The following is an 18815-nucleotide window of genomic DNA, read 5'->3' as shown; positions in this document are numbered from 1 at the left end:
ATCAAGAGATTAATAAATAAAAGTGATGGTCGATCAAATTATATCTGATTGAAAGGATTAGGACATCCCAAAACTTAGGCTTTTACCCCCATCTACTGGTGACATTTATGAAAGTGAAGAAACGCTGGACCACAGTTTTGAAGTAATGACCTTTAACGGAAATTCTCCAACTTTCTTCACATATTGTGTACTACGTGTGGATTTCTGGCGCTTTAAATCTGCAGCTGCAGTTTAGTGTATGGAATGGATGACAATACCATAGACACGTTGCTAAAAATGAAATTATGGTCCTTATTTCATATGGTTTTATCACACAATCGTCTGTATAACAGCTCTGTAATGTCAGCACTCAGAACATTAGACATTCCTGTGGTTTAACCAGAACTCAAAAGTAGCTAAATTGTGCAATAACCAGTTGAAATGTTCAGTCTGTATCTCCAGTGGTTATGGATCGCTGTGAAAGAAAGCCAGATACTGGACGTAGGAGCTGGACTAGCGTTTTTCACACACAAGTTCTATGTATGTTTTTGACATGCAAAACTCACATTGCATTCTGTCCCATTGTATTCAATTGGTTTTGTCAGAGTTGCATTTTTTTCATGCACACACACAGGTTTATTTTTAACACTCAGCTTGCTCTACTTTTGCAATTAGAGAATATAGCAGAGAAGGATGGGAGAAAGAGCGCTCATAGGGTGATATTGTAATGCGACCAATATACAGGTATATAGTTTGCTCACCTGGTGTGATTGTGCTCAACTTAAAGGAAACCTATCACCACGGTTCTACCTATAAAGGTAGATACTGTGGCAGGTTCCTCTAATGTATAGTAGTATTGCCCTTTTTAGAGCTAATTCTTTCATGGCCCATAAGTTTTATAACTTTTAATTCCCCCAATATTTAAATTACCTAAAGAAGCTATTGGTGTGCGCTCACTCTTCGCCCTTTTTTGACTATTATACTCCAACTGGTCCAGCACTCCAGACTAGAGGTTCAAGATGTAGGTTGCACCCTTGGGCGCGGCGCGCACTAGCCTGCGAAGCTGGGTTCTGCACAAGCGCAGAATGCAGGCCGCAGACTCAGCTCTGAAGCCGGAGCTACTGCACATGCGCAGAACCCAGCTTCACAGAAGAGTGCGCACAGCTCCTGGTAGCTGAAGATGTATTGGTAGGCGGAATAGGCCCCAGTAACATCTTTAGGAAATTTGAATATTGGGGGAATTAAAATTTATAAAGGTTATAAAGGGCTATGCTACTATACATTAGAGGAACCTGCCACCGGATCTTCCTTAATAGGTAGATCCATGGTGGAAGGTTTCCTTTAAGACACAACTCTAGTATAGAAAAAAGGAAAGTTTCCAAGGGTGCAGCCTACGTCTTGAACCTCTAGTCTGGGGTGCCGGACCAGCTAGAGTATAATAGGTAAAAAGGGAGAAGGGTGGGCACACACCGATAATTAGGATTTTTTTTAACGTATGTGAAACTCTCACAATGCTCTACTTTTGAAAGTCACTGCTGTTAAAAAAAAAACGTGAGCGAAAAAAATGCATGTCTTACAAAATCCAAATAAGTGTTGTTATATGGGGTAGGACCCTTTATTATTGTCATATTTTTTTGCTGTTTTTCCCAACAATGAGACTCGTTCAGGCTAATACACTGCAATACTGATGTATTGCAGTGTACTAGAATTGTCAGTCTATGCAGATGCACAGGCTGACACTTGCACTGCTAGGTAGTGCCCCTTGCAGGATCTAGCAGACCATTACTGATGGCAGCCCCGCGGGTGCTTCATCTGACTCCAGCACTGACATGGAGACAGATCTGATATGGGGGAGGAAGAGGGGGTGATCATGGAGGGCCAGGTAGAACAAGTTAAACAGCTGGGATTGCAACTTTACGGATCTCGGCTTGGCTGTTGTGATTGAGTCAAAGTGGCGTAACTGCCTCACGGAGCGCTAACTTTGCACATTATATGATGCCCAGTAACGTCACACATCAGTAAGGGTTTGAAGAATATTTGTTTCGAAAAAAAAAAAGCCCACATACAGTTACATTGATGATAAATAAAAATTCCATAGAAGTTACTATAAAAAAAAAGAGTTGGTCATTTTAAGGTTCAGTGTTCCTTTAAATTCTCTTCAAACACTTTCTCTGTAATAGGACGGCTGTGATGTGTGCTATTTATGTGTGGCCATTGCACTGCTCTGAATTTACTAACAGGCAAATCTATTTGGCTACAACCTCCTAATGATTGTATCTACAGGTCTGCACTATGGCTTCTACAGGACTGTGGTCTTTCGACTATGAAATCTATGGAGACGTGCAGGGTGCAGGGTGAGAAAATACCATAACCTTGAAGTTTTCTTACTTTTTCTATTTAATTATGATGCATTATAATAAATTATATTTAGATGTCTGAACTAGGTGTCAATGTTTTGTAGTTGCATTTTCATATATATTTGATGTTCAGGGTTGCAATAGAGGTATTCTGTTTATGGACTTGCAGTTTCAATGCCAGATGCATAGAGTAAGGTCTAAAAATGTTTGGACATGGATCAAGTTTTAGTTATTTTAGCCATCTTCTACTGCAATGTGGAGTTGTAACAAGATGAAGATCATGAGCTCAGGGGTCACACTTTTAGCCTTACGATGAGATGATAAACGGTATAGAAATTCAACCATGTTTATTAAAAGCCCCGAGAGAAGTGGACGGAAAAAGGACTGAAAAGTAATTGCATAAACTAATAATGGAATTGATTGCTGCAACTAATTGAGTCATTTAGGGGATTTATTGCCAAGTTGTCTGGTTCTTTTAACTACTTTTGGAGACTTTCTTTTTCTCAATGAAGACTTTTTTTTGTCTTAACTGCAACAGAAAAAGTCTCAAAATGGAAAGAAACCAGAAGGATAAATTCCCCAGTGACTCCCTGGATGGCAACCATGAAACCAGGGTCGGCTCCAGGTTTCAGTAGGCCCCTGGCCGACAGAGCCTCAGTGGGCCCCTTTGCAGTGAAAATAAAAAATTCAGAAACTAAAATAGTCTCCTGTTCCCTAAAATATGAAATAGTTTATCATAGCAAATTGCACCCTTGTGGTTATTTTATATAAAGCCCCCCTCACCCACTATGGATTTATTATGTGCCTTATGCCTATCTGCATGAGTTGCACATTATCGGATTTACCACAAAGCATTTCCATGTGGTAAATCTGCAACTTAATGCAGTAATATTTGAAGTGCATGGGATTTATGACATGTCACATACACATATGGCAAATAAAAGCCTACAGCTGTAATTTTTTTCTGTGGTAATGGGGCTGAAAATCACCTTTGCAATCCAGGTTGAGCTCCACTGAGTAAAATCATGGCATTAGACACCATCCAATTGCAGCTAGAATTTGATACTTGAGAGATGCTGCCACATTGCGGTAAGTCCCAAAACCATTGTACATGGTGTGCAGATACTTTTTGTGATTCTCTGGCTGTAAATGCAGCAATTTTCAGTGGGTAAAATAAATGTTTGCCTGGACTGTAGTTTGTTTAACAGTTTTTTAGCATACAATTTTTGCTTTTGCAGTATTCTCTGGATAGCATATAAGATATGGCGCAGTGGTACACAGATAATACATGCCTATTATAAGAATGCATTGTGTTTCCTTTATTAGCAGTTATTTAGCAAATCATACATCCTGTATTGGCATGTATACATGCTCATGCCATAGTACTACACAAGCTTGATGGATATCTTGATATACTTCAAATCATCAACAGCTTTCCCCTTCTACACCCTATTTTCTCCAGATTTTCCCGATGTTTATCTGTGGTTCTCTCTCCAATAAGTTGTTCTAAAACTCTTTTAAAACTCTTTTCTGATCTTCTTATTTGTAGGGTTTTGTGAGGGGGGATTTTTAAATGATCTATGTAACCTAGAAGTTTGTACTTGGTGATATGTCCCTTTTAATGGATGATACAGATGTTGCATCATAGGTTATAAATCCTTAATTTGTTCTTCATGTGATAATGTGTCTTATTATTTCTTTCAGGGGTATTCTTCAGAAAGGTAAACTTTACTTTGACTTTGTTTGAAAAGGGATCTCTGCAGTGACACATAGGAGGACATGTATCTTTATTTCAGCATGTTTTTTCTCAGTTTTTTTGTGACATTTTCTGTCGTTTCTCAAGTACACCGTTGTCTGCACCTTGTGCAGTGTGACTTATGTATCTTTATTTTCCAGATGTTCCTTAGCACTTTTTTTTGCTAACTTTTGAGACTTTTTAGGCGCAAATCTGCACCTGGTCTTGGGTGCACACGCTTTAAAATTTCAAATTTTGCACATAAACCTGATGGCCATTGTAAGTTTGGGCTGTTTTTTTTACATTTATTTATTTTTGTATTCACATTTTATTGAAATTTATTTCTTACTTCTAAGGGTGTGGTCACATGTGGCGTTTGAGTTGTGTTTTAAATGCATTACAGAAACACATTTGTTTTACGTTATACCATGTGATTGGCTGGTTAGAAAGGTTTTTTTTCATTGCTGGAAGTGTAAGCAGCAGTGAGAATGTTAACACAGCCGCTTACACTTTAAACAATTTTCCCTCTATACTGCCCACATTGGACAAACAATTATCAGATTTGGTTTCCAGTATCATTTCTTTGCTGATGATACCCAGCTACATACTTCTGCACATAACATCACCCCTGCCTTAATACAGAACACTAGTGAATGTCTCTTTGCTGTCTCAAACATCATGTCCCCTCTCTTCTTGAAACTTAATCTTTCGAAGACTGAACTTCTTGTCTTTCCACCATCTACTAACCAATCCAACCATGATTTCTCCATCTCGGTCTGTGGGATCACTATAGCACCAAAGCATTAAGCCAGCTGTCTTGGGGTTGTGCTGGACTCTGACCTCTCCTTTTCACCATATATTCAATCTCTTGCTCGCTCTTGCCGGATGCATCTCAGAAACATCTCCAGAATCCGAACATTTCTGACAATTGAAACTTCTAAAATGCTAATTGTTACCCTGATGCACTCTCGACCAGACTACTGTAACTCCCTACTAATTGGTCTTCCACTCACTAATTTGTCTCCTCTACAATCTATTCTTAATGCAGCAGCCAGGCTTTTCTTTCAGACCAAACGCTACACGGATGCCTCCAGTTTGTGCCAGTCACTGCACTGGCTGCCTGTCTCCTTCCGTATTTTAAAATAATAACCCTTATCCACGAAGCTTTGAATAATGCTGCTCCACCCTATCTCTCTTCCCTCATCTCAGTCTCTCATCTCCTGCTCTTCAATCTGCCAGTGATACTAGATTAATCTCTAACTTAATTCAAACTCCTCATGCTCGTCTCGAGGACTTCTCCCGAGTTGCACCAATTCTCTGGAATGCCCTTCCCCGGACTCTCAGACTAAACCCACCCTCCAAAGTTACGAACGTGCTCTTAAAACCCATTTCTTAAGGCAAGCCTATCACACTCGCTAACTGCATGAAATGTTACTAATCTATCCTATGTCCTATCTCCCGTCTGTTATTCGGCAAACGCCAGATATATACCAAGTTCCAGGCTTCTCTTCAGTCACTTTCACCTTGGACCCTGTAAATAAGATGGCGGCTGATGACTGGTTCAAGCAGCAGAATTATTATTTATTAAATTATTTTATATTGTTGCCTTATAAAGAATGGCTGGACCATTATACAATCTCTTCTACCTCTTGTGTCAACCCCTTCATCCTCATAGACTGTAAGCTCTTGTAAGCAGGGCAATGACTCCTATTGTTCCCTATGAATGTTTGTACTCTGTAATGTAATATTATATTTGTATATGTCCCCTATGATTTGTAAAGCGCTATGGAATTTGATGGCACTATATAAGATTATTATTATTATTATTATTAACAATGATGAGAAACGCTTTCAAACCAACCAAACACATAGTAACTTGTTACCTCCTAGAGGGAATATTTCAGGTGACAGGTCCCATTTAACCCCTTGTGTATAGCGCAGAGGTGTGGGGGTGCATGAAGAGGGCTGTATGAAAAGCTGCCAGCGACATTTAAAAGACGGCGGGCTTGGGCGCCGCCATCTTGGATCCAATCAATTCTACCCCGAACACGATCGGTTGCCATGACAGCCTCGAGTCATCGTCAGACGCAAGCCTGTCTGGTTTCTGCAGTTTCATTACTATGAGCCAATAGCTCATTGTAATGTATACTCTTAGAAAATGCCATATACTGCAGTACTGTAGTATTGCAGTATATGGTAGGAATGATCAGACCATCTAGGGTTTAAAAAAGTTTCCAAAAAGTTTTTAAAACAATAAAAAAATAGCACCCAAATGTCCAAAACAGGACCATTTTACATCACATAAAAAATGGAATAAAAAGTGATCAAAATGTCGCACAGACCTCAAAAAGGTAGCGATGAAAACGCGGCCTCATTTTGCAAAAAAATTAAACCTTATTTGGACCGCACACTGAAAGTCCACAAGAACTTGACGCAAACACATTTGGAATTTTTTTCCAATTTCCCAGTACATGGCATGGAATAATAAATAATGCCAGAGAGAAGTAAAATTTGTTACGCACAATTTAAGCCCTCACACAGCTCTGTACACGGAAAAATGAAAAAGTTATGGATTTTTGAAGGTGGAGAGCGAGAAATAAGCGAAAAAACCCTGCGTCCTTAAGGGGTTAAGTACTTAAATATATTATAGCTGTGCAATCACAGTCTTCCTACTAGACCCAGCTGCTGACTGGGCCTAATAGGCTTATGTTCTTGGGGCTGTGAGTTGCGACTTTCCTCCTATGTGATTCCTTAACAGCCGCAATCTCCCTTTTAAGGGGTTAAATTGTCTGAAATGAAGCTTTCTCCATTCAAAGCAGATGCAGCGGGAGCCAGGCTGTGTATTACATTAACATTACCAGCACCAACCACATGAGTATGCTCCTCCTGATAAGCAAAGTCACTGCTGTTCAGGACCAGGATATTTGTGTTATGTCCAGATAATGTTAATAGATTGACAAATTAAGAACTTTTTATAGATGATCACAGTTCATAGATGTTGATTTGCCACTCCTATGATGCCTAATTTACTTTAGTATTAATACTACTTTATATAGCATGTTTGCAAACAAAAGAAAACTATAAACAAGATTGAGTAAAATGTAATACAGCCAATTGTTATCATCTGATTCTTTCATTCCATGCATAAACACATGAATGGGAGTTCACCAAAACTTAGGATTAAAGGAGTCATAGTCTGTAGATGGTTAACACCCAATGTATAACCAAAACAAGTTATTTCTTGCATTAGTAAGTATAGGGTGCTAAACTGAACTAGGTAAAAAAATATATTGTAACAATGTGTTGCACACTTGAACTCCTAGGAGCTGCAAACAGTCAAGGACAGATTCAAACAAAAGTCCAAAATGAAAACATTAAAAAAAAATATTTTGACCGGAGCTCCAGATCTTCCAACTATTTCCTTTTTTCTTTTGGTATAATGTTTCATGAACTTCCTTTCAATGTAATCCTCTCCACAAACTGGCACAATTCTGTAGCCACTATTCAGACTAGCACCCTTGCGTTTTTATCTTCCTTCGTTGCCACTATTCACCATAGTAGTTCGCTGGAAGAAATGCGCACACAGAATAGCGTAGTATGTTCTTTGCAATTGGAATTTAATGTAAATGCTCACAAAACATGTAGTTAAAATGCGCATATAAAATTACAATCGAGACGCCAGCTTCACATGTTCGCCCGACCCTGGGTTTCTCCAACCTCGAATTCTTCCGGGGCGTACAGACGGCACTGTATTATAATTTTCTCAGATGGGCAATGTAATGGGGACACTGAACTCAGGGAGAATAATTGCGACAGTGCACCCTTACACTCAAGCCCCCCTATAGCCCTCCTAGTTTGCCTCTGCTTATCCTAGGTGATAAAGGACAAACACAAAGATGGTCCATATAAGGTACAGAATTACATACAAAATAGGATAGTCAAGAACAATGGCAAAATATTGGAAACCAGAAGTATAGAAATAGCGCACAAAGGGGCACATTTACTTACCTGTCCGGGGAGTTCACCCGAAGTGCATTCTTCTGACGATAATGCACTCTGGCGCTATTCACTAAGATCGTGCGCCCAATATCCTGCATCTGACGCTTCCCCGCCCAGGTCTGCCAGAGTTCACCTTCTTGTTCCCAGTGTATGTAAGTGCAGTTTTAAAGTTAAATCCAGTGCTCGGTCCGAATCTGTCCGCTTGCGTGCATCACAATCCTCTTCTAAATACCTGTCCCAGCCGTGCAATCCAAACGTCGTGAAGTCCGACGGAAATGCAATCCGTTGACCCTTCGTAAATAAGCCCTACAGATAATAGAGCTGCCAAAATGACATTATAGGGATATAGTACACTTCCCAATCACTCCTTTAACCCTTCGGTCACCTTTCTGTCTTTTGAAATCCTTTCCATCTGCATCTATGCTCCCTTTAACCTCCAAGTGGCAGTCATCTACAGACCCCTCAGGCTCTGCCACCACTTTTGTTGACCACTTTAACACCTATTTCAACCTTCAATCCCTGCAACACACCCAGAATATCCAATCCCCCTCCCTCTTAACCAACTTTTCTTCCCTCACTGATGGGAAAATTTCCTCCATTCTGTCAAGCTCAAATCTCACTACTTAAGCACTTGACCCAATTCCATTGCATCTCATCCCCAACCTCCCCAAAGTGCTCATCCCAGCTCTAACTCACCTCTTGAGTGCAGAGACTTACTCTACAAGATACAGAAAGATAATGGGGCAGATTTATTAAGCTGTCTGAAAGTCACAATATTTCTAGTTGCCCATGGCAACCAATCACAGCTCCCCTTTCAAATATCCATGACACTGGTAAAATGTAAGCTGAGCTGTGATTGGTTGCCATGGGCAACTAGAAATATTCTGACTTTCAGACAGCTTGAAAAATCTGCCCCAATGTCTTTATATCAGAGCTGACTGTATGTTTTATTGATTAGGTGATCTGATCTGTCTCATATCTCTTTTTCTATGTGTAGAATGTTCAGAAGCTAAATAAAAGTGTATATAAACTCTGTACTAAGCAGATTCTCAGCATACAGCATCTCATAGTACAGAGGAATCATGAAGAATCTAGAGAGTCCCCTCTCACACTCTGGAATTTTACAATGGCCATCACCGAGATGTAGGAGCTAAAACAGCAATAAAACAGAAAATCGTAAAGGGGCTAAAATGATCTTTATTGTGCAAACATCAAAAAACATAAAAATTTGAGAACTTTCTTTCATGGGCAAACCCGTTTAACCCTTCTAGTTTCGGCGATCATGTGACCACCATCTCTGTCCTTACTGAAGTAGCACAATGCTGTTAGGATTGAAGAAGGAAGAAGCGGTAATAAACTGCATCTCCCTTCTCCCTAGGGTCTGCGGCTATTTCTGACATGATTATCTTGGGACTCAACACAGCTGACATCTAAAATCAGTGTGCAGTCAGGATCAAGATAAATGATTTTACGTTTACAAGATTCTGTGTATGCTGAACAAATGTGCAGAGAGTCTGAGTAGATATTTATGTTCTTTAAGTTGTTTATTTGTTAGGGAGGAGGGAAACTTGTTATCTTTTAAGTTTCTCTAATTCTTCTTCGTTTATAAAATATACAATGGGGCAAATTTACTTACCTGATCCTGTTGTGATCCCCGAGGAGCATTCTCCGACGAGGATGAAGTCCGGGGCGATTCTGCAAGATCATGCGTCCATTTTCCTGCATGTGTCGCTTCCCTCACTGAAGTCCGCCAGAGTTCACCTACTTCTTCCCGGTGTATGTGACTGCATTGTCTTGCGACACAATTTGAATTGTAAATCCCATGCTTAGAATCAGTCGGGTTGTCCGCCGGCCACGCCCCTGATTTGTGTTACATGCAAATCGGTGCAATTGCGCCAAAATACGATCGCGAGCGCCAAAAACCCCATTTAAATGCGGTGCAAATCGGAAATAGTCAGGAAAACCTGCGAAAATGCGCTGGCTGGACACTTAGTAAATGAGCCCCAATGGGTTTTGTATGTAGCCTAGGATTCTCCGTGTAAATCTTTAGGACAAGACAAAACTCTTTAATAAAAAAAAAAGCCATTCTCCCCCATTTGTTGGTAGTCGCCAAAATTATAACTAGAGCTTGGCTTGGCTGCATGTAATTTTTTGCTTGGCTTTTTATCCTTTATTTGTGTCTATTTCTGTCACAAGTGCAACTTTACAACTGTGACTGAGCATTTATTTATGAAAAAAAGGTGAATTTGGTAAACATTTGGAAAAAATTAGCTATTTTTAAAATTCTAAATGTTCTATTTTTCAAACCAATAGTCTTACTACCTAAATTAGTTACTAACATTTAACATATCTTGGCTTTGTGTTTGCATCATTTTATAAGTGGTTTTTTTTTGTTTTATTACAACACTAGAAAGATCACAGGTCGAACAGCATTCTCTAAAATTTTCAAAAAATTTTTGGAATCAATCATTTTAAGGACCATTGCATTTTTATAGGGGTTTTGGAAGTTCTGTGAATAGAAACCCACTACATATCACCCTGTTCTATTAACTTCACCCCTCAAACTTGTCACGGGTGGCTCGCAGGTGCGGTGCCGGCGCGACTCACCTCTCCCTGCTCCAGAATCGCTGCCAGGCTCCAGCCGCGCGCGTCCCCGCCTCCTAGGGCGCGCGCGGTATCTTCAGGAAATTTAAAGGGCCAGTGCACCGCTAATTGGTGCACTGGCTGATCACTTCCCCTTTAAAAACCCTGCACCTACCTCACACTCTTGCCGGATCTTTGTGCCTCACAGCCTGAGAGAAAGCTATTCTGCGATTTGCCTGCGACTCCTGCGTTCCTGTGTCTTCTGCGTTCCTGTGTCTCCTGTGTACCTAACTTCCTCCGTGTTCCAGTGTTACCTGACCTCCTCCGTGTTCCTGTGTGCCGGTGTTCCTCCGTGTTGCTGTCCTGTGTGCTGTGTTCCCGTACCCTTCTGCTTGGACCTTCTGTTGCTGACTCTGGACCGGATTGTGACGTTGCACCTCTGCTGCCTGCCCTGACCTTGTGCCTGGACTTCTACCACGAGATTGTCAGCCGTCTCTGTACTTCTACCTTGGCCGCCACTGCAGACAAGTCACGCCTGAGGAACGACCTGGTGGTACCACGCCGCAGCTTGTCTAACCCGCCTTGCGGGGCTCTGGTGAAAACCGGGTACCACTTAGACTCCGGTCCCAGGTAGTGGCTTGTGTCATCGTCTGCAGTGGTCCAGAGGATCCACACCTGCAAGCCTGACAAAACTATTCAAAACAGCAGGTAGGAAGCTTGTTAACCCTTTAAGTATTTTACAGAACTTCAGACAAAATGAAGGTTTGATTTGGAATTCACAAATATTTATCATTAATACGTTCATTTAGCCTTAAAATTTACAGACATAAACTGAATAAAAGTAGAAATTGCGTATATTAGAGTATATTGTGTAGTTTCTTCCGAGTAAGAGGACACCCCATATGTGGATATAGCCTGCTGTCTGAGCACATGGCGGGGCGTGGAAGGGAAGGAGCACCATTGAGCTTTCATAGGGTAGATTTTGTTTTCAGGTGCCATAATATGTTTGCAGAGCCCGAGGCCACGTTCACGAGGCATTTTGGTTGCGTTTTGTGGGATCACTTGTTCAAGTAAAAATAAAGTTAAAAACACTTAATATAAACATTTTTGAATAAAAAGAATTAATTAAATAAAGTTAAAGTCCCCTAAACACAAACATTCCCTATACATATCTAATAAAGTAAAAAACAAAATCACCAGAAAAAACCTGCATATTTGGTAATGCCGCGTCCATAACAATCTGTACAATTACTCAGTAACATTATTGGACCCGCTTGATGAGCGCCGTAAAAACAAAACCTGAAAAACTCACCAAGAATGTACATTTTTTATAAAATTCCCTCACAAAAATGTTCTAAAAAGTGATCACAGAAAGTTAGTGGTATCACTGAAAAGGACAACTCAACACGCAAAAAAATAAGCCCTAAACCAGCTCTGTCAACCAGAAAATATTAGTGTTAAATCTCCGAAAAGATGACGATATGAAAATAAATGAGAATTTCTCTGTATTAGTTTTTCTTCAGTAAAATTGTAAAAATATATTAAAAAAACTATATAAATGAAGTATCACGATAACCGTAGTGATCCATTGAATAAGTATAATATGTTATTTTTATGGTACGGTGAACGGCCCCAAAAAATACAAGAAGAAAGGAAACAATTTTTTTCCTACATACATTTAAGAGTTAATAAAATCTCATCAATGACCCACTTAAGTGTTTGTAAAGTATATCTAATGTCGCAAAAAATAAGCCCTTATTTGTCCATATTTCCAAAAAAATAAAGATTGTATAGCCAATAAAAAGGTACAATTCATAATCTGCTCTGAATGGCACAGCTTCCCTTCAATGCCCGGGTGTGTGCCCATACAGCAGTTTACCACCACATATGGGGTATTGTTACTGTCACGGGTGCTCCTCAGGGTGCGGTCCACAGCTCCTCTCACCTCCCCCGGCTCCAGTGGCGTCCTCCGCAGCTCGGCGCGCACGTCCTAGGGCGCGCATGCGCCGGCTCGCTAAGATTTAAAGGGCCAGCGCACCAATAATTGGCGCTGGTCTGATTTAAATTCCAGCCCCTTCCTATTGTTCTTGCCGGATCTTCAAACTTGCTTGAAGAGAAAGCTCCTGTGATTCCTGCGTTCCTGTGATTCCTGTGTGCCAGCCCGTTCCTGTGTGCCAGTCCATTCCTGTGTTCCAGTCCGTTCCTGTGGTCCTGCGTTCCTGTGTGCCTGTCCGTTCCTGTGGTCCTGCGTTCCTGTGTGACAGTCCGTTCCAGTGGTCCTGCGTTCCTGTGTGCCAGTCCGTTCCTGTGGTCCTGTGTTCCTGTGTGCCAGTGCGTTCCAGCGGTCCTGCGTTCCTGTGTGCCAGTCCGTTCCTGTGGTCCTCCATACCTCCGTGCCAGCTCCTGCTATTCCTGACTTGAGTCCTGTGTTCCTTCCTGTGCTATTCTCCTGCTGTCACTCCGGGTACAGACTGTCTCCTGTGTTACTACCTTGGCAGCCACCGCGGGCTAGTCGCACCTGTGGAACGACCTGGTGGTTACTCGCCGCAGCAAGTCCATCCTGCTTTGCGGCGGGCTCTGGTGAACACTGGCTTCCACTTAGGCTCCGGTCCCAGGTCGGCTAGTACCACCTCCCGCTGTGGTCCAGAGGGTCCACAGACTCTCAGTCGTGACAGTTACACTCAGGAGAAATTGGGTATCAAACTTTGTAGAGCATTGTGGTATTTTATCCACTGAGAATTTGTACATTTTTTGAAAAACACATTCATTTAGCCAAAAAAATGTATATTTCAAAATTGTATCCGATTTAGTTTTATTGTAAAATAATTAAAGGGTTAACAAACTTGATGAAAGTTGTTTTACATACATTAAGGGGTGTAGTTTCTATAATGGGGTAATTTATGGGGTTTTACTTTTATTTAGGCCTCATAAATTGACTTCAAATCTAAGCAGGTCCTGCAAAACCATGATTTTGTGTTTTTTTTGAAAATTTGATAGGAAAGACTCAATATAACCGTAGGAGGGAGTCCGGCACTCAAACGGAAAACAAATCCCGATAACCAAAGGCAATATAGTCTGCGGTTTTTATTGAGGTTAAAAAGGTAATTTTGATGAAGGCTCATGTGCTGAGCCGAAACGCGTCGCCTTTTTAACTTCAATAAAACCTAAAGTGAGGTTTATTCCAACCTAGCCACTGATCATTTTGTTTTGCGTTATAACACGAGGCCAGCGCTTCTTTGTCTCCTTATTTTTCATGTACCTCCTGGTACTCGGAGAATCCTTCCACGACTAAATGCACAGCCAGTCCGTTACTTATGAAAATTTGAGAAATCGTAGTTCAAAACCCCATAACATCTTACAGAAATTAGAGAATGCATAAAAAACCATGGAGACATAAAGCAGACATTCAGTTAATGTTAGTTATCATGCAGTTATGACTACGTATGGAAAAAGTAGATAATTTTCAATTTCAAAAATCGAGACTTTTTCCAAATTTTCACCAAATATCTGTTTTTTTTTCATAAATAAACACATACCACCAAAAATTTCTCAACTAACGTGTAGCACAGAGTGTCACGAGAAAACTATTTCAAAAACACTTGGATTTGTTAAAGCGTTCCAAAGCTATAACCACTTATAGTGACACAGGGCAGATTTGAAATAATGTTCCATGTCAGGAAGGTGAAAAGTGGCTTCGGCGTTAAGGGGTTAAAGATTAACAGTAAATGCTTTTTTTCTTGGCATTTTAAACAACTTTGCCTATTATATTTGTTACCTGCAGCAGTTTCCTTGCTATAGATAACCTCAGTGCTGCAATGTCTGCTTCCTCTCCATGCGCTGATAAACCCCGCAAATCCATATTTTGTTTCTGAGTAGGTTTTATGGGAGGGGAGGATCAGCTCCTCCCTGCTCACAGGGGAGGAGGTAATGTGACAGCATATGTTTCAGAGCTGGATTTGTCCAAGACAGTGAATAAAGATGTCTCCTACAAAGAATAATGAGGTACAAGATCTCCTCTGCTCCCTATCAGTTCCTCCATCCCAGTCTGTGATTCTACAGAACTTTCTCTGTCTCTCTCTGCACCTTGTGCTGCTAATTTCCCCACCTTGTCTTGAGCAGTATCAGCTATGGCTATTAACCATTAGTGCTCACACAGCACAGGCATAGACTTCATGTAACTGGTGTTCTTGGATTTCTTCCACTTATTATATGTTCCCTGCTCCTCCATGTGATGGAAGCTGCCAACATATACATCCTGTATGTGCAGTGTTCAGTGGATTTACTTGTGAAAAACAAAATTAATTTAATGCTAAATTACTTTGAGAGAGAACACAAGGCATCATGGGATCTGTGGGCAAGCTAACTGACCTCAGCTTGAGGGCATAGACAAACAGACGTAAGTTTCCGCCCACTTCGCCTTTGGTGAGAAAGATTTTTGTCAAACACTTTCAGAACAGAAAATGCCATAACTTTGGAAAGAAAAAGGTAAGCAGGACAAAGTAGGTATCATTCTGGGTTTTTTTCAAATGGGAATTCACATATAATAATTTTGGTGAAATCACTATAACTTTACAGTTACGCTTTAACTCCTCAAACTCCAATGTACAGTACCGATTAAAGACACACATACAGAATATACTCCTTAGATATACAAACAGAAACCGCATATACACACATATAGAGAATATACACATCCATACATTTACACACCCATATGTATATACTGTCAGACAGCCTTCTTATCTGGGGGCCCCTGTAGTTGCAAAACCAAGTACAGCTTATGAAAATATTACCATTTGTTGAAGCTCTTTCTGGTTATTTTTAAGATAAGATTTTCCTCCATATTTTATTTCTATGCAAGCTTTGAAAAGAAACGGTGCCTAACCCCTATAATCACATCGGAAGTGCCAATTATTCTTCAAGTTGAGGAATATGTTGGCAATATATAAATAAATATTATAATTAATATTAGTATTTTTATAGCCTATTTTATTCTGTCTGTCTTTACTTGCAGTATACAGAAGACCAAGCCAAACATGTTGCTGTTGTTGGATGGGTTAAAAATACTCCACATGGAACTGTTACTGGACAAGTCCAGGGATCAAAAGAAAAAGTGGAAAAAATGTGCGTACACATCATTTCGATGGAACCATATTTTGTAAATTATTATGCAGTAACACTTTAAACTACAGTTGGTTAAGTGGCTCGGTCACAGTGGAAGAAACAGGGTCGCCACCTGGCACGTGAGTGTGTACACGGTCAGAGTGCACAGACGTACCTCTGACCGCACTGCCAGGAGGAGCCATGAGAAGAAGAGGAGCTGTGGGGAGAGCTTATGGCAAGTATATAAGTTTATTATTTTTAAGGGGGCCATGCTGAGCATTTCTTTAAAAAAAGGTTATTCCCACAAAGAAAAGATTCTTAATTATACTCAGGATAACAAAATAACTTATTCACTATTTTTAACAAAAATATAGCATTTCACAGATATAATTCCAAGCTGTCTCTGTCAGTCCAGGCATTTACAATTTTAGTTGCCCCTGAATGCAACTGGAAACCTTCTGACTATCGTCTGAATTTTCTCATGAATAGCTTCTCTTGTCTGCACAATGCATTGCTTTCTGCATTCTTCGCCTTCCACCTGCATTACAAGACCAGCTCAGACACAGACACTTCCTACCAGCAAGCAGTGTGCAAAAACTTGTTCTACTAGCTAAAGGTAAGATAAGGTCTTTATCCAGGAGGGAGACATATAGCAGAGCTGATTCTGTGTGTGTTAAAGGTGAGTTAGCAGAGCTGAGACTGCCATTGTGTTTTATATCTATCTTGTGGTTCGCATCAACTCTCATCTCTGATCTGTCTCGTCTCTCCTTTTCTGTGTGTCAGATACTATAGAATGTTCAGAAACTGAATAAATGTGTAAATAAACCCTGTTAATATAATTACATTGTCAGCACACAGCATTTCATAGCACAGAAAAGTCATAAAGTGTCTGCTTAGAGATTCCCTGCCCACACTCTGGAATTTTACAATCACCATAACTGAGTTATAGAAGCTAAAAAAGCAATAAAATTGTGTACAATTTTAAAGTAAAGGGGTTAAAAATTATCTTTATTGTGTAAACATCACTAGAAGATTAATATTTTACAAATTTCTTTCATGGGCAAACCCTTTTAACCCCATTATAAAGGGGCCATGCTGGGCATTTTATTATAAAGAGGGCCATGCTGGGCATTTCATTATAAAGGGGGAAATCCTGGGCATTTCATTATAGTGGGGGCTATGCTGGGCATTTTATTGATGAGTGGGGACATGCTGGGCATTTTAATGATCGATAATTGCTCTCTGTGATGTCATCAGGACCCGAGGCTATATAGCATCTGATCACTCGTTAATGCATTATCAGTAAAATCCCCATATACTATATGGCTATACTGCTATACGGCAGTATATGGTAAGATCAATCAGACAACCTAGGGTTAAAGTAAAAAAAACAAACAAAAACCTAAAATTTCAAAACATCCCCCTTACCCTATAAATACTGTAAAAATCATAAATACGTTAGGTATAGCTGCATCTCATAAATCCCAGAACTATCAAAATATAATAATGGTAATTCCTGGCGTTTAACTTTGTAAAGGAAAACATATAAACAATGTAATATAAAGTGATTGAAACGCAGTGCAGTCCTCAAAATGGTAGCATTAAAAACATCATCTCATCTTGCAAAAAAGACACTATACATAGCTCTGTACACTGAAGTATGTATTTTGCCAGAAGACGGCAAAAATAAAGATTTTTTTTTGTACAGGAGGTTTTAATTTTTGTAAATGAAATGTATGAAAACATTATAAAACCTATATAAATTTGGTATCACCGTGATCGTACCAATCCAAAGGATAAAGTAAACATCTTAGATGCATAGTGAAAGCCATAAAATCCAAGCCCACAGGAAAATGGTGCAAATGTATTTTTTTTAATCAATTTCACTGCATTTAGAACTTACTTCCTGCTTTCCAGTACACATATTAAATACCGTCGCTATGAGTTTCTGTTACGTAGAACAGAAGCCCACTCACAACTCTTCATATGGAAAACTAAAAAAAAGTTATAGATTTTTATAGGTGGGGAGTGAGCAATAAAAACTAAAAAAAAAAAAATGGACATGGTTTTTAAAGGGGTTTTCCCATGAAAGAAAATTCTCAAATTTCAAACCCCTAGTGATGTTTACAAAAAAAGATCATTTTTAACCTTTTACGTTGCAATTTTACACAGTTTTATTGCTGTTTTAGCTCCTATCACTCAGCGATGGTCAGTACAAAATTCCAGAGTGTGGGCGGGGACTCTCTAAGCAGACACATTATGATCCATCTAGTTCTGTGAGCTGAAAATGTGGTTAGATTATCAGGGTACATGTTTATATACATTTTCACTTACCTTCTGAACACAAAGAAAGATAGATGAAACAGATCAGAGATGAGAGATCCATGAGATGCATGAGATTACACACAATGACACAGTCAGCTCTCCTACATCTCTGCTATTGCACAACACACTAGAACTGCTGTGCCTGTCTCCCCCTCCTTTGAGAAAGAACTTATTTACCAGTAACTTTACACTCCTCACGCTGCTGCCGCCAGGCACTCAGTGTCTATGTATCACAGAAGGAACAGAGTGGGGCTTATTTACTAAGGGTCCACAGAACGCACGTTCGTCGGATTTTCAGGATTTGCGCCGCTGTGACAGGTATTTAACTAAGGTCGCATGTGATCGGATTTTGGCTCAGCGGTGGCTTTCATGTGCAGAAATTGGGGGCTGGGAGGCCGTCGGACGATCTGACTGATTCAGACTGAGTGCAGGATTTAAGATTAAAATTGTGTCGCAACCAATGCACTTACATACACCGGGACGAAGATGATGAACTCCGGCGGACCTGCGTGGGGAAGCGACAGATGCAGGAAATTGGGCCTACGATCTTAATGAATCGCGGCACAGTGCATTGTCTTCAGACAACGGTGAACTCAGTCAGGGGCTGGCTGGCTATATACTACAGGGGGCTCGCTATATACTACAGGGGGCTGGCTATATACAGGGGGCTGGCTATATCCTACAGGGGGCTAGCTGGCTATATACTACTGGGGGCTGGCTATATACTACTGGGG

The 18815-nt window shown here is 40.3% G+C and overlaps 1 protein-coding gene across 6 annotated transcripts in view; it reads left to right on the top strand.

The window, feature by feature from the left end:
• LOC140070873 (acylphosphatase-2-like) overlaps nt 1–18815 on the top strand; it is a 31775-nt gene that overhangs the window by 1046 nt on the left and 11914 nt on the right. For 3 of the 6 annotated variants that reach the window (XM_072117894.1, XM_072117893.1, XM_072117892.1), the window contains exons 2-5: nt 2263–2326; nt 4041–4057; nt 15668–15777; nt 16246–16369. In XM_072117894.1, coding sequence (XP_071973995.1) covers nt 2272–2326; nt 4041–4057; nt 15668–15777; nt 16246–16366 — 303 coding nt within the window. In that variant the 5' untranslated portion in view covers nt 2263–2271 and the 3' untranslated portion in view covers nt 16367–16369. Of the gene's footprint in view, nt 1–2262; nt 2334–4040; nt 4058–15667; nt 15778–16245; nt 16370–18815 lie in introns of those variants that run through there. The other 3 variants (XM_072117897.1, XM_072117895.1, XM_072117896.1) reach the window with 2 other exon arrangements.

The sequence above is a fragment of the Engystomops pustulosus genome, chromosome 7 (assembly GCF_040894005.1).
Source record: "Engystomops pustulosus chromosome 7, aEngPut4.maternal, whole genome shotgun sequence".
Lineage (NCBI taxonomy): Eukaryota > Metazoa > Chordata > Amphibia > Anura > Leptodactylidae > Engystomops > Engystomops pustulosus.
This window is presented reverse-complemented; position numbering and strand designations above follow the sequence as displayed.